This window comes from Drosophila pseudoobscura, chromosome 4 (genome assembly GCF_009870125.1).
Source record: "Drosophila pseudoobscura strain MV-25-SWS-2005 chromosome 4, UCI_Dpse_MV25, whole genome shotgun sequence".
NCBI lineage: Eukaryota > Metazoa > Arthropoda > Insecta > Diptera > Drosophilidae > Drosophila > Drosophila pseudoobscura.
The window spans coordinates 10,854,409-10,874,506 of record NC_046681.1 but is presented as its reverse complement, the minus strand read 5'-3'; the positions used below and the strand labels follow the sequence as shown (position 1 = coordinate 10,874,506).

The window sequence follows — 20,098 nt, the reverse complement described above, 5'->3', positions numbered from 1 at the left end:
GAATGGCACAACAACATAGAGATGGTAACGTGATTTGTGGCTAAAGTGCTCGCATGTACGAGTATTCGTATTGTAAAGAGTACTTGGGAATGGAAGGTACTTATGTACCATATAACTAGCGTTGAACGAATCAGGAGTTTCAGCTTAATCGAAGCTTTCTTTCCCATCACATTTCTCCCCTTAGCATACCCTATAGATGGAACCTTTTAGGATCTTATGCTAGGACTAGAATTCCCTCTACCACTAATTCCCTTCCTCTTCTTTAAATAGCTATAAAAACATTCCCTTTCCCTACTTATAATAAATATTTGCAGGGCACAAGTGTCGCGCGTAATGCAGCACAGCCCTTCGGTCGTTTCGAGGCATTTCTTTCTAGAATTGGTGTCCCTTCGATCATTCGATGGTGTAGTCATTGCATATATATGTACATACCTCCTATATCCCTTTCACACAGTTTTCGGCAGTGTCCTAATCAGGCTCCTATATTTTCCACTCCTTATCCGAAAATCGTAAATCCCTGAATTCCATTTACTATATGTATCGTAGAATCGAACCTCCTGCACCGAAAATCGACCTCTGATGTGTTCTGTTCCAGCCCAAACCTCCCATGGACACCCCTGTGAACTTATTGTCAAACACCATAGTCTTTCCAGCGTCAACGTCATGGCTCTGGTCTCGTTTTCATTTACAGCCGCCCCCCAGAGGTGGCAGTGGAATGGCGGCGTGTTCGGGTGGGCGCTGGGCGCTGGGCCGTGTTGCATCGAGTCGGTGGGAGGCGCACACAAAGATGATTTCCCAAGTGGCACTTGAAACCGACAAATGCGCTTGCATAGTTCTCGTTTGCTCGATGCTCTGTTGCTTTTGCTGCCAGCCACTGCTGCGCTTTTATGTGCATGGGGTTGTGGCAGGCTCTATCTGCCACATCCTTCCTTCCCTCTTGCCTCATTTGTTGGCCAACAACGGCGAAGAGCGACAATGACAATGACGCCTCCACAGACGACCGCCCCCTCCCCCCCCCCCCATGCATTGCCTTTTATTGTTGTCACCGCAATCGGAATCGTTCTTTGTTGCCTCCGCCTCTGTTGCTGCTGCAGTTTCTACTGGGCTTCTTGTCAATATTGCGGCACTCTGACCCCCCCCCCCCCTGAACCCCCTCCCCTCCCCTGGGTCGTGGCATGGGGCAGAGCTGGAATTTTCGGGGGGCCCTGTTTGCCGTTGGTCTTACGACAACTGCCATGCGTTCTGTTACGTTCTGTTCCGCCTGTGCAACTCTAATTAGTTCAAAGTTCCTGCCCTGCTTTTTGGCCAATTTCTGTACAGAACGGGGGGGCGAGCAGGGAGCTCGAAGCAAGGACTGTGGTTGAAAACAGTTGCCAGATTATTGTTTCAAAATTTAATGGCTATTTTCCAGGGATAGACCGACAGTTTGGGCCTCAACCTCAAAAGTAAGAGACTGAGATTGGAGCCAGAAGAGGCCCACCCAAATGTGGGTCATTCGAGGCTCTTTCTTTGCCCCAAATGGATCAATAGGCCCAGTATAGCCTCAGTCTTTATAAGAATCCAAAACATAAAATTTGAATACGAATATGCCTGGACAAACAGATTAGTCCTAGGAAATATTCCCCTATTTGATGGCATATCAAATATTACGAGTATGCAGACACATTTTATACATTGCCCACCCCCGCATCGCCCCGCCCCAAATGAAATGCCAGGATCTACTACTTTGACTGTTAATTATGTGCTAAAGTTTCTACGACTACTCCTACTCCCCCATACTGATGAAATATGATGATGCATTCAATACGACGGCGAATACGGGACTCATTAGCAACTGTAGCCCTTATATGGGGCATGGCGGAGAGCAGGCGACTCGACTCGACTCGACTCGACACAAAGCTAACATTGGGTCCACGCACATCGTTAAATTCTCACGCCTGACAGAGACACAAACCCCAACCCCAAGCCGAGCCCCAAGCCCAACCGAAACCCAACAGAAACTGAAGTGAACGAAACCACAAACTCGAACAGAAAGCAGAAATATACAGAAATATACAGAAATATACAGAAATGTGTGTCATTTCATTTAATTTAAGTTTAAATGTAACGCGAAAATAAATAAAAATAATGCAAAATCAAGAGACAGAGAGGCGGGGAGGGAGAGGCAGGCAGTCAGCAAAAGGGAAACAAATGCAGCACAAAATTGCAGCATTCAGCAAATTGGATCGAGTTTAAGTGGAGCGCAGCTAAAAATACACGGCTCCGAGGCAGTGGCAGCCGGGATCCGGGATCCGTGCATCCGTGCATCCTGCATCCTACATCCTGCCAGTCCTCCATCCATCCTGCCCGCCTGCCTGCCATTAATAAATAGTTGCAATCAAAATTAAAAGCCAGCAAAATGCGCAAACATTTTGCTTGTTTTAAATCATTTTCCCCCGCGCGCGCCTGACATGACGAATATGTGTGGCTTCCACATCCAGGCAGCATCCTTTTGCATCCTCCAGCCGCCATCGCGTTTGTGGGAATTTATTAACGCGCTCTGGCGCCCCAGCCAAAGCCCCAACCAATTTGATGTTTGAGCCAAAAAGAAGGGGCAGCAAAAGCGTAATATAATTAATAGGCCAAATGCTGGGGCCATCAATTATGGACAGCTCGAAAGACGGCCACTGGGCCTGGCCTGGCTTCCTGCAGTTACTTAGCTAATTAGGAATGCCCCCAGTTCCCCAGAACCCAAGCCCTTGGTTTCGGCCTGTTCAATAATGATGACGATGATGAAAATGCATTAGCCTGCCGTGGCAATAATTTGTATTCCGCAAGCTAATCAATGGAATGATTCAGATGCCAGGTAGCCATGGAAATGCCTGGGAAATGCCATGGAGCTCCTGCTCCTCGTCTCCTCATTAGCAGGATCTCGAAAGACCGGAGGCAACAATGCAATTAAAAACGGAATTGCCAGGATTTGCATTTATACTCGGTTCTCAGTCGTAGATATAGGACAAACGCAGGACGAAGATGATGGATGGTTGGATGGCTGCGGGTAAAACGGAAGTCCGCCTCATAAAAGACAGCAAAATTATTGAATGCGATTGAAGTTTATGGCCCAGATAAAGAGCCAAATGGTTGGAAATTGAAATGAATGACAGCCGCTGCCGAGCCAGAGCCAGAGCCAGACCCAGAGATGATGTCAATTGAGAGAGCGGTTTAATTAGGAGGAGCCAGAGCCAGGAGCCAGAAGCCAGGAGCCTCGCACTTCTCCGCTCTGCACACAAAGTGTTGCCTTCCCGGGGGCGCCCTCTCGCCCGCTTTGCATATCAAATCTCAATCCCAGGACGAGCTCAGTTCCGTTCTATTCATTTATGCATAAAGTTTTCATACAGTGCCGTGCCGTACCATTGGGGCCTCGTCTTTAAAAAGTTTCGATTGAAAAACTTGGCCTGGAATGTGATTATGAGAGCTTAACACTTGAACAATACTATATCTCCTGCCACACTGCAGATCTCCTCTAATGAAGGGGTATGGGGAGAGTCCATTAGCTGGCCCCTCCATCAACTGATTAGCTCATAGATATTTTAATTAGTTAGTCGTTTCGGCTTTCACTGAATGAAATGCAAATGCATGCCGAGTGTATTTTATTTTCCAGCAATTATGAAAAATTATTATTACGTGCAGGGGGAGGACTGGGGGCGGGGGGCGGAACGGTGGCATGCCGCAAAGAGTTAATCAATGTGCCGCAAACTTTCGACCCAAAATTGTTGGCACACACACACAGATACTGTGACAGCCAGCATATGTGTGCGTGTGTGTCCTCGGGGATGCTCGACCGCTTAATACTTTTAGTGGTTCGCATTCGCATGGTTTTTTTTTCGTGGATGCTCCTGCACGCGATGAAATTTGCACAAAATTAGTTATAATCGCTCTCTGCTCTCTATTTGGTTGATTTTATCTGCAGTCTGCAGTCGGCAGTCGGCAGGACCCTCTATATACCCGTCTATCCCGTTCCGACTGCGAGTGTGTGTGGGGCTAACAATTTTCCGGTAACTAGCTTTGATAAATGCCGCTTGAAAGTGTCGCCCTTCACAGCAGCCACCACAGCCCTGCTGCACTCAGAGTCCTTTTTTTTTGGGGGGTCCTGGGGATAGTCTGGCTAGATCCTGGGTAGATTCGCCTGGCTGAGCATCATAAATTATTTTTGCCTAATCTGCATACAGCGATGCGATGGGCACGTCCTACTTCATCCAGTCTTCTGCCAGCAGTTGGGTTTTTGGGTCGGTCCGGGTCGGGTCGGGGCGGCTTGTGTGGTCATATTTTTGGGGAAGCACCCCACAGAATTATGTACGCCTTCGAGTGGCAGGACACAACCGCCGACTCTGTATGAAGAGTGACAGTGCAGCATACAGTGGCACTAGTGGTACTAGTGGCAGCACTTGTCCTTGTCGCACAGTGTCCGAGGAAAGTGCATGTACACCACACACCAAAAATGTCAGGGGTTCGAAGAATCTCTCCCTAAATTTATGATATTCTACGGAAGATATATATCTAAAATATAATAAATAAAATAAAAACCAAATATCTTTGATCAGTTATTAATTACCGACAAATTCTGCTCCTTGTACACTCAATTTTCCCTTGAAATTGTGTCATAATTCTTGATATTCCACAGATCTATTTAGCTATAGCTCGGATTATACTTCAAAAAGTCTCACTGAATTGATGGTATTCTACAGAAGATAAAAAACAAATTTCTTTGATCTTCAGCAGATCTAAATAAATTACGGAGAAATTCTGCTCATTCTACTCTTTGTTTCCCTGGGAAATGGTGGCATAATTCTGGATATTCCACAGATATTTACTTAGATTTAACTCGGACTATAGTTCAACAAAAAATTGAGCTACTTTTCTCTACATTCTCCTAGAATTTAAGCAATTATTCTTCATATTCCACAGATTTCTTTAGGTATAGTCCCTCCAAAGAATGTCCCACCTGTATACCTTGCTGTATACTTTCGGCGGTCACACACTTCTCCTAGACACTGTGGCCACAAATCAGCTGCTTGACTCCCGCCACTGTGTGTGTTCCGTGTCCTTGTTATGGATGAACTTTCGCCCAGCGTTTCACTGCCTTTCTCCATGGTCTCTACGGTTTCATTTATTCTCTATTGCATTATAATTTTGAGCTTGAGGAAAACCGCGATTCCATCTCTCATATACAACCACAAAATTGTCTGCCAGGTAAAAAGGCAGTGCAACGTTGACTGAAGTCTAATTTTCTGTGCCGCAAAAATTGTTGCAACTTTTGTGCGGTGGAAAATAGTTGGGAGAGCGAGAGAGAGAGAGAGAGAGAGAGAGCCCGCGCGGCGGTAAAGAATAAACTTTTCAATTAATAAATTAAGCTTATAATAAAAGTTGTTCGTAATTGTTTGTTGGAAGGAAGGAATAAAAAATACATAGATGAGAGCCATCTCATACGAGTATGTGGATGCCATAAAAGTTGTTCCGGAATGCAGCGATGGGCGGTGGGCGGTGGACGGTGGGCGATGGGCGTTGTGGCACTTACCCGGCCAGGGCATATCGAACGATAATAAAAAACCAACCACCAGGACCAGCACCAGGACCAGGACCTTCCAGGCATGAATTGTATTAATTAGTTTTAAGCATAAATATTAAATATAGATACAGGTAATGTACAGGATATAGGTCATTGATAATACAATTTACATATGAATACGAGTGTGTATGCTTTAATTATCGTATGTTTATGTTTCATGCAGAGCACAGCAAAAGCAAAAAAAAAAGGAAAACACATGTAAGGGTGTTTATGAGAGCGAGATGTACCCTAAAATGGTAAAATGTATTCATTCGCAGGCCGAGGAATTTTGTTGTGAATTTAAATGGCAAAATTTAAACGCTCTAATTGACAGACCACGAAACCAAAGCCATGGATTAGTCCGAGTGTATTTATCATGATTCGAAATTAAATGATTCCATGGCAGAGCAAAATCTGCGGTTAGATTTCCTGCTTCTCATTGGTTTCTCATTAAAGCATAAATCTATACAGAAATTCAATTTCAACAAATGTTTGCTAAAAAATTAAAAACATAAATACAGGTTTTACAACCCAAAATTTTAGTTTTGTTGCAAATATATGCGATTCATAAAAATCGAAATCGAGTAAGTGCAAATTTGATTTATTGTAATTTGAATTTAATTAATTGGTTTATGTTTTTTATTTTTCGGGGTATTTCTAGAGCCTTGGCATATGTTTGTTAATTGTGTTTAATATTTTTCCGATTTTAAATCGAATAAAAATGCAATAAAATGAAACAATCAATTTTAAAGAGCAGGCAAATTTGAGTGCAAATTTTCATTGAAAATATTTAATGCGAGAGTGAAAATATCTCTCTTTGTGCGTACTCTGGCAATTTTCCGGCTTTTCAGTTTGGCAGCATGCAACTTTTTTTTCGGCCGGATAACGGGGGTAATGGGCGGGGGCGGGGGTGGGCACATCTTTTGGCCATTATGCCAATTGTTTGCTCATTTCACAATGCACGAAAATGCAGACTATGGAACAAAAAGTCAGCGGAAAATGTCTTTGAAGGCATCGGGCGCGCAGAAAGTTTCCCGCGAACGCAAGGAGCAAAAAGGAGGCCAATTTTAATGAAAATTCCATTTAATTAAATATTTGTCGATATAATATTTTGAGGGAAGAGCAATGTTTGGTTGGTCGGAAGATCAGGCAAACTGTTTACGCGCCCCAGGCAGAAGGTAGAGTGCAGCGACGAAAAATATTGGATATTTATGGGAATGGGAATGGAAATCAGGCATAAATACGTGTATTCTTTAGAAGGAAGGGTTTTACCTACGTTGCATTTACGTTTTTGTTTTTGGTTTTTGTTGGGTACGGTACAGATTTTTGTGTGTGTTCGAAATTGGTTCCCATGTTGTTTGTGTGGAGAGAGTAGAGTGGTGGTGCCCCCGAATCAAACCGAAGAGGAAAGAAAAATATATGTATATATTCGGTAAACATGTAAAAAGAATGTGAATCCAAGTTTGACAGTGAGAGTAGCAGATATTGGCCTAAAATCATGCAAATGATAGAAACGCATGCAGGAATCTTTGAAATGAGTAGAAAAAAATCCATCTAAAAATCAGAAAAAATCATAAGAAAAACAAACAAATGTTGGGCTTAATTTAAGCCAAGAAATTTCTCCACTCGGAGTTGGTCTAAAAGTCATCTTAAACACAGTTCTATCCCAAGTAACTTGGTTGTTTGAAGAGATATGCGAATGATCTTCTTTGGGAATGAACTTCTTTGGGAAGGAACTTCTTTGGGAAGGAACTTCTTTGAGAAGGAACTTTTTTGGGAAGGAACTTCTTTGGGAACGATCCTCTTTGGGAAGGAACATCTTTGAGAAGGAACTTCGTTGGGAAGGAAATTCTTTGGGAAGGAACTTCTTTGGGAAGGAACTTCTTTGGGAAGGAAATTCTTTGGGAAGGAACTTCTTTGGGAAGGAACTTCTTTGAGAAGGAACTTCGTTGGGAAGGAAATTATTTGGGAAGGAACTTCTTTGGGAAGAAACTTCTTTGGGAAGAAACTTCTTTGAGAAGGAACTTCTTTGGGAAGGAAATTCTTTGCGAAGGAACTTCTTTGGGAAGAAACTTCTTTGAGAAGGAACTTCTTTGGGAACGATCCTCTTTGGGAAGGAACTTCTTTGGGAAGGAACTTCTTTGGGAGCGAGCTCTTCATAGAAGAAACTTCCTTGAGAAGAAATAAACATCTCATTGCAATCTTGAGTATCTTAAAAGCAGTTTTGGCAAACAGAAATCTCTTGAAACGTATAATCACCCGAAAGCAGAAATCAATCCGCACAAGAGGCAATCGATCAGAGCTCAAGATGCCACAGGCATTCTCCTGTGAAATGCCTTGCCAATCGAAGTGCATTTATCCGCAAACAGAACAGAACAGAATGAAATACATGCAGAGTAAACTAAATGGCTAATATCATTGGCCAAATGAAGACTTCGAGCGGGTGCATGGCAAGGTGTGGCAAGCTGGGTGGCATGGAGGCAGGCAGTCACCTGCTAAAATTTCATTTTCGTTTGCATTGTCATTTGACAAATTGCAACAATTTCCAGGCGGCAGGGAGGGAGGAGGCCCAATCAGAGACCGAAGACAAATATGCACACGTTGCAAAATTTATATGCAACACTTTGGGCAATTTGCATGGGCCTCCGCCTCTGCCGCCGCCCCTTTTCGGGGGGGGCACTAATTACACGCATGCAACACGCAGCAGACGAGCCTCGAGGCAAGGGCCTCGGCCAAAAAAAAAAGGAGTATGAAAACCAGGAAAAACTTTCGGGCAAGGCCACTGCGAACGAAAAGCGAATGAATTTAAATCATATAAAATAAAAAAATCGCATCGCAAACGAATGAATCCTTATAGACGATGGAACAACAACGGCAACGGCAACAAATAGCAAAACGAATGAGCAACGGAATGTGAGAGAGAACAAACAGAGTATGAAACGAAACGAAACGAAACGTTGAACCAAAGGATGCAATGCATAAAGGATGCCTCTCACCTGGAGATTGCTGAGCAGCACCTGAAAATATGGCATTGCGAGCAGTGTCTTGGTGCGGCTGCTGCCGCTGCTGGCGCTCGCCGGCTGTGGTATACGGTCCTCCGATTGCACTAATTGCGAATGCTATATAGAGGCGCCCCAAAAACAGGAGCAGGAGCGTTAGCAGGAGCGGGAGCAGGAGGGGGCAGGATATATAGCAGGGGCATGTACGGGGTTTAAAGGAAGAAAGAATTATGACAGAAAATAGTTATTAAGTGTGGCGTTATTTATTAGCAATATTTTTGTATGGTTATTGGTTCGTCAGATAGGGATGGTTATATATTACAGGTAGGGGAGGGTGCAGGGGTGTGGCTAGTGGGTTTATATGATGGGGAAAGCATAGAGATTGGCCGACGGCCCCATCTGAAACAACCCTAGGCCTAGAAACGCTTAAAAATAAACTCAAATACCATCTTTAAAGTACTTAAATACCTGCCAAGGGAAAGGATCACCTTTCTAGTCCTTTGTATCTATAAATTGCTCCTAAGTGGCTTGCACTCTCTTTGATGTTTCTATACTAATCCCATACCCTTTATCACTCGTTTCCTTTAACCGTTTCTAACTATTCTTCTCGAATAAATCTGCCACATTCGCATTGTCCTTTACTCCTTAGCCGCAATTTCAATTTCCTTTTTGCCCTCAAAAAAGAAAAAACTTGTTTTGCTCTTTCATCAAATTTCCAATTACACAAAAACCAGGCGCACAGAACTACGATTCAATCAAGGAATTTACGCTAATTTCGGGGCCCAGAATCCGACTTGGGGCAAACGTAGCAACCTGGCCAAAAGCAGCCATCTCCTGGCCTCTGTTGGTTTACTTTTCTGCTCTGCTCTCGGGCTTAGCCCCAGATCTACTCTGCTCTACTCTGCGTCTCCTTTCCTCTTTGGCTAACGTTACGTATACGTAATTTCATTCTAAAGCACATTATATGTTTGGCCAGTCGAAAAAGTTACAGATACTATGCTCGTAGATGGATAGATAGATAGATAGAGAAGGGGTTGCAAGTGGGAGTGGGAGTGGGAGTGGGCCAGGCGTTGGGCGATACAAATCTAAACTGCCAACAGTTGGTGCAGATATTTATTCTGTTGATATGAGGAGGAAACAAACCCGAAAAGGAAAATAAGAAAAAGCCAAGTGGAAAAACTATCAAATTACGTAGAATGTTGACAAAGGGACGACAGTGGAGCGGAGGCTGTCTGTGGGGAAACCAGCCACAAATCCAATACACAACGAAAATTGTGTAAAATCTGAAAAAAGGACGGAACGTTCTCTGTTCCCTTCGAGAGATACGAGGGACGTGGAATGAGTGTCGTATCGTAGTCGTATTTAAAATGTAAGCCCCCGACAATGACGTTGATAGAGTGGGACAATCATAACCGGACTCCGGGTGGGCGTCGGCGGTCGGGGATCGGGGCAAGGTGCTGTACTCACATCATCCTCCATAATGCTGCTGTCCGCATGCTGTATTCCATCCGATTTTGGTCGCCGGTTACGCTCCCTTCCGTTCTGCAGGCGTTCCGATTGTTGTTGCCTCCGTCGGCCGTTGCCATTCTGTTGCTGCTCTTTCGTGGACCTGTGGGAAAACAGGGGGGGGCGAAACATTAAAACCATACTCATTTCTGAGGGTCCCTGGACCTGCAGGTCTTCGAGAACCCTCTGTCCGAATTCTTGTTTTTCAGTTTTCACTTCGGTGGAAAATGTCAAATGCAGATTCCCTGATTCCCACACACAAAGCTCTTTTGTCGAGTGGCATTTTGTGGCGGCACCCCGTACCCCGTGTGCCCCCCCACAAAGATTGTTGGAGGGGGTTTTCTTGTGAGTGTTGCATCTCGTAGGGTCTGTGGAGGGGCAGGGGGCCTGGTGCGAAGTGGTTTTCGGGGCTTATGGCTTTGAATTGACTGAAATATGAAATTGTGTTTGGAGCATGCTCATGCATATTGGAAGCCTCATTGCAGCAGGCAAGATGCCAGCACTAAAGCCAAAGAAAAGTTATGGAAAAACCCAAGAACAAGTCACAAAAACAGAGAAAACTCTTCAAGTTTGAGGAAATTCAAGCATAAATTCTACTTTTCTCAATTATTGATTGCCTTAAATCCTGAAAAAGGCAGAAAAGCCTCATATCTGGTCTCAAATCTATATCCAATCAAAATTCTCAATTAAAATCTTATGAATTTTAATAAATACCTGCTTTCTTCTACTGTTATTTATGGGACTTGTTGTCATTATTCATTCAATGGATCTCCCACTTATTAAAATTTATATCTATGTTTGGGGTCAAAGTTCATCACAAACAATTTGCATTCCTCATAAAATTTCGAGGCTCCTATTTGCACTGCAATTCAGTTTCCGCTGCTCTCTCTCCTCTGTCTCTCTCTCAAGGCAACATAAATATAAATTTAAGAGCCCACAACGAGCACAAGCCATATATCACCCGCGTTTAAAAAACATATAAAATAAAAATACAAGAAAAACATCATTTAATGCCGGTCAAAAGACTAAGCTTCTCCCCTTGCCCCCCTACCCCCCTCCCTGCACCGCTGCTGGCTGATATTTGCATATTTTCCTATGCGCCACACAGAAAATTGACAAAAATTGTTTCACTCTCCCGTGACCCCCCTGTCCCCCCGTGACCCCCCCTGTCCCCTGTCCCCCCGTGTCCACCGCGTGTCCGTGTTCCGGTGTGTGCATCCGTGCAACAGCAACAACAAAGATACAGGGTAACATTTTGGCAACCGCAGAGATATGTATGTATTTATTTTGAAATATTTAAACTGCGATCAAATATGAAAACTCCATCGCTCTATGGGCATACCCCCCCCCCCTCTCTATTGAGTCACATTTTGGGATATATTTTGTTATTTTTCCTTTTAGGGACCGCTGATGATGCATTTGAAAAGCCATAAATACACCGCCACCCCACCCGAGTGTGTGTGTGTGTGTGTGTGTACTATGGGGCTTATCAACAGGGGGGTATGGGGTACGGGGTACGGGGTACGGGGCTTGCGGCTTGCCCCAAAATGCATTTTGCTGTTGGCTGTTTGCCGTTTGCTGTTGGCCATTCTGTTTGCTCTTAAACCATTTACGTTCCACGTTAAGCAGGTGGAAAAGTAGGGTGCTGGGGGGAGGGAGGAGGAGGGGCTTACGCGCATACAAACATATGGAACTGTTTGTCCTTTGTAAAGATATATACATATATGTGGAATATCTGTAATTTTTGGCATGTTTAAACTACGATCCACCCGCCCTCCCGCACCGAACACGTAACCAAAATTACAAAATAAACCGCACACACGTATGCGTATGCGGCACGAGTGTGTGGCAAAAAGAGTGCGGCATTGCTCTGTGGCAAGCTGTTTCACATGTGAGTGCTGCTGCCGGAGGTACGGCGCACTCAATAGACGTAAACGTTCAAGAGCTTTAGACGGTTGGAGCTCCAAGCAGCCCCAAGCCCCAAAACTAACCACCACGCAGGTAACCTTCAAGGACCCTCGATACTCAAAATAAATACACAACAACGAACCTATGTTCTGGCTGTCAGAGGAGAGGAAAGGACTTTGGCATACCCTTGAATGGAGTGGTATTTCAATGTAGAATAACAAGAGAAGGAATAGGCATAAGTACACGCTTGATTGGAAGGGAAAAGGGGGGAGTTATTGAAGAAAAATTCTGCAGATCCTATAGGGGTCCCCACCATACTTTCCCACAAACAATAATTAAGATTTCCCCCACCAAAAGGACACCTACAACACCCCTACATTACCCTTTTCTTTAAGGAACCAAGCCTGTTCTCTCAGTGAGCATAAAATGTCATTGCAAACTTTTCGTAGTGGTCCGCCGCCCTCAGAGAATGGGAGGCTCTAATAGTGGGTGGGGCTGTGGGATGCAAAGAAACTAAGTAACCATGAAATTTACTTACTTAGAGTTTGTTTTTGCTATGCTTTTTTCATTCCACAAGCGCATAAAACTTTAATGCAAAGCAAAGACAAATACAAAAACAAATACAGGGACAAGTACACGTACAGATACAAGTGCAGATACAGGTAGGAGTACAGGAGTGCAAAAGGTGTGCCGGATATAACACTTTAGACAGCGGCACAAACGATGATAACACGCATACGCCGTGTGGGCTGAAGGAAAGGTAGAGGACTGCCAGGAGTGCAAAAAGGAGTAGGGACAGCCCTTAAGGGAAAGAGTCCTAGGAGCTGTACAACTAGAAGGGGAAGCAGAAACTGGACTGCAATGAGGGGAGTAGGAAAACAAGTAACGAAGGTTAGAAGAGGGCTTTAAGCAGGGAAGTTATGTGAGTTATTCCCTCGTAAAGGCTTCGAAAGATGGCTTGATTGATCAAGATATCAGAACTTTAAGTGCGATTACAATGTACTTTGGCATATGTAGTCCGTAGAAAACTAAGATCTATAGACTCTGATCGACATTGAATAGCCGAGAGATTCTTGCACTCGGATTGAAAACAGTCGTAATAGCTCTAAACTTGATTGGTGGGGTAGTACATATGTATATGTAATCGTACTGCCTAGCACATCCAAAAATCATATAATCGCCTTAAAGGATTAGAACATTCTTAAAAACATACATGGGCATTTAAGGACTACATTTGCAATTAGCTATAGGAAAAAGATTCGACATAGATATAAAAAGTCACTCACTGAGAGAACTGGGTTGGTTCCTTAGTCAGTTAAAGGTCAGGGCTTTAAAAAGCAATGCAGTCAATGTGGATCTGCTGGTTGTTAATGTTTTTCCTCTACAAAAATACAGGATTAGCAGAGATTCAGAGTGTAGCAGCAGAGTATTTCAGTGATTTCGAATGAAAATCCAAGTCCAACTTATGTATTCCATTTTCTATACTAAAATCGACTGAGCTTAGAGACGTAGAATCCATCAAGCAGGCCAGATCATTTTTCCAATAGATATTTTACTTCCAGGAAATTCATTCTCACAAATAATCCCATTCAAGTCAGTCGCTTCTATAAAAATTTCTCTGGCAAATATTTGTCTGTAAAAAATGTTCAATCCAGAGTTCCAGGACTTTATCGGCGTTGAAGCAGAAGGGAAGCCCGTGGCCATGGGGTCCTCTGTGATCGGGATTCGCTACGACAAAGGAGTCCTCATTGCCGCCGATACAACGGTGTTCGAGGGGTCAGTGCCTCGGTACCAGGATGTGGATCGTATTTTTAAAATCAACAAGCAGATTATTATGGGCGGAGGCGGGAACTTTCACGACGTCCAAATGTACAGGCGCACCATTGGCAAGCAGATCAGCTCGGATCGCATCTATCAGGACGGCTTCGAGATGAAGCCCAAGTCGCTGGCCCTTTGGCTGATGAACACCACGAATGCCCGTCGCCTGGCTCTGGATGCCACGAATGTGGAACTAGTTGTGGCTGGCATGCAGCCGGACGAGGGGCCCTACCTGGCCACCATTGGCCGTCCCGAGGGCATTTCCGATGGCTATGTGGCGGCCACAGGACCTGCCCGGCAGACGGTCATCTCATTGGTGCGCGACAAGAAGCCCAAGGAGCGGAGCTTCACGGAGAAGGAGGCTATATGCCTGATTCGCACATGCATGGAGAAGCTACAGTGCAACGATGCCTGTGCCCTTCCCCAGTACACGATGGGCGTCTGCACCGCCCAGGACTGCCACATCGAGGGACCCTACAAAGTGGACGAAGACTGGACTTTTGCCCGCCACAAGAAGGGAGAGCGCGGCCCTAAAAATACAAATAAGAAATAGATTTCCAACCACACACACAAATACTTAATGAATTATAATTTCAATAAATATACAAGGCAGATTTGGCGTAGATATGACACGGTTATTACTTGATTCTAGAGGAAGCAGAAAGAGGACGGCCAGGAGGTGGCGTAGGAGTACGACTGCCGGGCAGAAGCAGGACCTGGAGTGCAATAAGCCATAAAGCAACAAGAAACGAAGGCTATAGCTTCCTTAAACGAACCCTTGATGCCCTGCGATGCCATAAAACTACAGAAAAAGGAAGAAACTCTACAAAGTTTCAACAAAACTGAAGGCTACATCGAATGCTCTTTTAGAGCAGTGCTACCATCTCTCTTCCCTTTCTAAAGGGTATCAAAGCACCGCTCCTGCCTTACAGATAAAAACAGGCAGACAGGAAGACAGGAAGACAGAAAGAAAGAGGGACCCTGCACGGACTCGAGTGCATAACTGACCAGAAACACTAAGCGGTTGCCACTTTACGGCTGCACCCCCAAAGGAGAGGCAAGGCAGAGGCGCGAATATTGTATACGACTTGGTGTACGCAAAAGCGGAAATGGCAACACTCGGTGGTGGGAGAAAGTACGGGCGAAAGTGGCAGAGATAAGGAGGTAATAACTGGACAGCAAAGGCGTTTTGCACACTAAACGGATGGAGGGGGGCGGGGGGTCTCTAGAGTCAGAGATTACTCCGCTTGCGAGAAGGATGTTCAGAGCACAGCGGAGGGGAAAAACTACTGTCAAGCTGGGTTTATGATAAAGGAATGCAAAGGAATATGAAAATGAACTTCGAAAGTGGACAGGAGAGAGCACTTAAGGTGGAGACAGAGAGAACTTTAAAGAGGGAAAGTTTCCACTTAAAGAATGGAATACCTAATCATTAATTCCCCTTAAATATTAGTCAATATTTAAGTAGTGGGATTATAAAGTTACTCAATCTCCACAAAATATTACTTTATGCCTTCAACCCTTTCGAGGGGAGTGGCTGCCACACGCAACTTGGGCCACAATTCGCCGCCAAAGTAAAAAGTTGGACGCTGAAAAGTTTTGCGCAGAAGGTCACAGGACTTACCCATTAGCGGGGCCATCAGTTCCAGCGCCTGCTCCACCCCCCGCAGACGTCATGTCCGCGGAGGTTAGCGCCTCCGTGCCGCTTCGCTCACGCACCAAACGATCTGTGGGGAGAGAGGGAGAGAGAGAGAGAGAGCAGGGTTAGTTAGACGCTCATTAGGGAACCCACAACAGTGGGTGTCCGACACCCACCTGCCTCCTGGCGTTCCAGCTCCTCGGCCTGCTGGCCGGGCTTGGCCTTCACCTCAATGTGTATCTCCGCGGAGCTGAGGCCCGCATGGCACGAGTACACTCCGGCATCGCGGAACGTGATGTCCAGGATGCGCAGGGCCCCCTTTTTGGACACCTTGAACTTGCGCGAACGCTGCAGCGGCTTGTGGTCCTTGCTCCACTTGATCTTGGTGCGGTTGTACCGCTTCACGGGGCACTTGATCTTCACCTGAGTGCCGAAGAACACGACTCCAGCGCCGCCCACTTTGAGGGTGATTTTGGTCTTCTTCGGGTCGTGCTGGATGTGCGTCGAGTTGCTGATCTGGATGACGGGCTTGGGGTCCTCGGGGGGGCATGGCTTCACGTTGCAGGGCTTCTTGTCCGGCGGCCTGACGCTGGGGCACATCGATTCGGGTCGCTCGATCTTGTGCTCCTGCGCCATGATCTGCTTGCACTCCACCTTGCGGTCCTTGAAGCCGTAGCCGCAGGTGTGCGAGCACTTGGACCACTCCCCCACCTCCCAGCGCACGGGGCAGTCGAGCACGTTGCAGTACTGTCGATCCGCGGGCGGCGGCTGGGGGCACATGCTGTTGGGCACCACCATGGTGTTCTCGCCGCCGCGTGTCACCTCGTGGATGCACTGCACCTCGCGTGTCTTGATCCCAATGCCGCAGCTCTTCGAGCAGGGCGTGTAGTCCGAGTAGTTCCATCGCGGCGGACAAGGACGATCGTTGCAGGTCCTCACCCTGGCCTCCGGCTTCGTCTCTGGCGAACAAAGGAACGGCGACACGACTCTGCCATTGTCCTCTCTCACACAGTTGATGATCAGCTCCTCCACGCCGCCCAAACACGAGGCACTGCACGAGGTGTAGCCCTGCTCGCGCCACACGTAGGTCTTCCCTGGCTCCGACACGCCCACTTTGATGGAGTCCCTGGGAAACTGATCGTCGAAGCCATGCGATGGCAGCATGCAGGGCTCCTCCACACAGCGCTCCACCTCGTCGTGGGGCTTGGTGCCCTCGCACAGGGTATCGTTCACGGTGGCCACTGTCCGCGAGTACTCCAGGAATATTTTGCACTTATGGATGCGACGACGTATGCCCTCGCCACAGGTGACGCTGCAGGGCGACCAATCCGTGTCCTTGATGTAACTGGAGATGGAACAAAAGATATGACTATTAATGAGGAGATTCTACAAAAGAAAATGGAAAAAGAGATCACAGATACTCTTTTTTAGGTACGAAAGAGTTCCATCGACTAACAATTCATCTTCTACCAATATCAGGGAATTTCCCATTTAGTTGGGAAAATATTTATCAAATTTTACGCCCCACAGCGGGACAGCATTCACATGTCCAGCACTCTTCAAAGGACCAATAGACAGACATCACCCCGGCGACAGAACGAATCAACTAAACCTTGTGTCAACGGCATCCACCATGAACCACCATTGGGCCCTTCCCCCCCTTTGGCTGACCAGAGCCCAGAGCTAAACAAATTCCCTGCGACAATGGAAGCGCGCGTGTGGCATGCCGCTCTACTCGTATAGGGCTCGTACTCGTACATTGCATTCGGTTCCTGATGCCGGGACACACATATTTATTGAGCTCACAGCCGCCGCACCCCCGCACTTTTGTGTTTGTTTTGGAGTGGAGTGGCAGTGGCAGTGGCAAGAATGGTTGGTGGTTGCAATAGTCGTCCTAGTATTAGCGGTGCTGCGGGGGCATTGTTTTGTGGCCTGAAGTGGTTTTTATGACCACGTTGACAAAAGCTGCTGGACAGGGGACAGCCCACCCCCCAGTCCCGTTTCACCCGGACATGGCATCCCCTATTGATTTGTAGTCAAATCGTGGAGCGGCGCCGAATGGCTACAAACATCTTTGAGTGTCCTCCGAGTGTGGGAGAGAGACATCCTCTAAGTAGGTCGAATGACAGGGCACCGACTGTCTGTTGATTTCATAACCAGCGCGTGGCTCATTCGCCCCATAGGCCAGGCCAGGAGGCATTTCCCACCTCCCTTTAGGCCAGACCGGGGCGCGTGTTCCCATCTCTGTTTGCCTTCGTTTTGCCCACTCCAAACTTTGTATCTTTTACTTCTGTTCCGCGCTGTGCTGTTCTGTTTGTTTGTCTGGCGTTTTGCCATGGCCCATGGCCCGTCCTCCGTCTCTCAATCGAGCTGCCTTCATGGCCTTTTATTTTGTTGCGGCATCGGAGGCCAAGGTTTTTTCTCCGGCGGCATCAAGACGCGACTTTATGGCGACGCCAGCCACCCAGCCACCCCCGCCACCACGCCACCGAATAGTTTCAGTTTAGTGGCAAACAAAAAGAAAAGATAAGTTGAATGCCTTTTTAGCGAAATACAAAAAGCGGCAGTTTGTTGGTATTTGGTCAACGCTCCATTAAATCCGTAAAATATAACGTTGTCTATAGACCTTTTTAGAGATTTTTCTGTTGGTTCAATGTCCGAGGGCTTGAGCCTGGAGAAAGGGAAAGAACATCTCTATAAATCTACCACCAAATCAAATGCTCCACCACCCACTCCTCAATGCATTATAGGCTCCTTTCCGTTCGATTGTTCCGCCAGTAATTATTGAAATAACTTAACAACTTCCTGGAATATAGTACAGGACCCTCTTTCCATTGAAAACTCTGCTAATTTCATAGATCTTCCATTCGAAATTGTACGAGGAAATGGTCACCGAAATGATTGCCATGCATTAGCCCCCGCCTCACCCCAGTAATGTCCATGCAGTCCCCCCAGAAACCACCAAAGAGACACACGAATGGAAAGCTACTCTTTGCCGCCCTCGGGGAACGGGGGAACACCCAATCACTGGCCTGTAATTTATTATTTGGACTAAGTATTCCCCATGCACCAATTAAACGATAAAAGCACTTGGTTTTTGGCCAACACTCCGGAGGACTCCCCGGACTCGCTCCAGTCGTTCCTGGCTAATGATTTCATTTAGGATTCATTTCGTTTGTTGGCTAATTAAAGGCTACAATTGTGATATGTTTGATTTCGTTTTTTCCTGGGAGGTGGGAGGTGGGAGTCCTTCTTTATCGTTTTCCAATAGCAAATGGATCGCAGGAAAGGACATGTCAAAGCGCCACTTTAATTGTCATTAGGCGCACACTTTCTGCCCCCACTTACAGAATTCCAAGAGTCGATATCCTCTACTTTATGCGAGAATATATATATATATGTGTATCCTTAATTTTAGGTGTCGACAATGCTCAAGGACATTATGATGACTCATGGAGTGGGAGAGAGGAGCTCTGACGAGGGGCAATGATGTTGAGAGTGTAAGCCAAGTGCTCGAGAGTCGAGTGCCCCAGAAGGAGGCGTCGCAACGCCCCAAAGTTGAAATATGTCAAGTGTTTGGCTTCGAGGCGACACAGAAGGACGCCACTCCACTCCCACTCCCATACCTCCTTCAAGATAGTTCTTCGCTCAGAAGTCAGCCAACGAGAGTGTAGTAGCTGTAGCTGTAGTGTGTCATGTCTCAAGGGACACGGCTATAGCCAAGGCGTGACATCAATTAGCCCACTGGCTGACAATAATTATTGAAATATACCGAGTCTTAGAACTTAGACGGAGGCTTAAAGAGAGGGTAATTCCATCTACTATAGATTACATAATTTTTGGGCCCTAAACTAGTGCTTACGTGGGATCCAATGATGGCACATCTGTGCCGCCATTTCCTCGATTGTAATTATTGTTGGAATTTCCGCTCATCAGGCGCATGGCTCGCGGCTCATCGGGTGCTTCGTGGTGCAGGCGGCTCTGCGTGTGATGCGAGTATCTTGGAGGTTGATCGGCATAGGACAAGCCCTCGCCGTCATCGGTGTCCTGACCCGATTCCATGTCATCGATATCCTCCGCCTCGTCCATCTCCTCGTCGTCATCGTCCTCGTCCATTTCCGAGCTGCTGTCCATGTGTTGCTCCGAGCGCTAAAGAATGGAAAAGCGAAAGTTAGAAAAAGGCAATGCTCGCAGGAAGTGTCAGGAGTCAGGAGTCATACCTCATTCACCGAACGACTGCTACCCACGATGATGGTTCCACCGCCTTTGTTCTGGCCTCCGCCTCCGCCGCCACCTCCATCGCAGTGGATGCCCGTCGAGCACTGCTGCATGCTGGCGGGCTTTGTGAGTGGATCACATTTGGCACTCAGGCTGCCATCTGTCGATTTGCATTCAACGCCTCGCATTTGTATTCCCTGTCCGCAGGACACCGAGCACTAGATGGGGCGCAGAAGGACAGGAAGAACGGGTATTATAAATTATTTCCATATGTTTCCTTTCTTCCATCATAAAAAGGCATTTGTTTGCACAAAAGATGAGCCGAAACATGACAAAGTATCGCTGCTGCCACTCCTACAACTCCTGCCTCCCGCCCAACGCTTCATTTTTCTCTCAAGTGTTTTAAATAAAGGCAAAAACGCAAGC

The 20,098-nt window shown here is 46.3% G+C and overlaps 1 protein-coding gene across 7 annotated transcripts in view; it reads right to left on the bottom strand.

The window, feature by feature from the left end:
* The window catches only part of nolo (no long nerve cord), a 79,507-nt gene that overhangs the window by 3,560 nt on the left and 55,849 nt on the right, over positions 1-20,098 (bottom strand). For 5 of the 7 annotated variants that reach the window (XM_033379530.1, XM_033379527.1, XM_033379528.1 and 2 more), the window contains 6 exons: positions 19,675-19,890; positions 19,317-19,603; positions 15,631-16,799; positions 15,440-15,542; positions 10,051-10,192; positions 8,581-8,703 (listed from right to left, as the gene is read on the bottom strand). In XM_033379530.1, coding sequence (XP_033235421.1) covers positions 8,581-8,703; positions 10,051-10,192; positions 15,440-15,542; positions 15,631-16,799; positions 19,317-19,603; positions 19,675-19,890 — 2,040 coding nt within the window. The remainder of the gene's footprint in view (positions 1-8,580; positions 8,704-10,050; positions 10,193-15,439; positions 15,543-15,630; positions 16,800-19,316; positions 19,604-19,674; positions 19,891-20,098) is intronic. The other 2 variants (XM_033379532.1, XM_033379533.1) reach the window with 1 other exon arrangement.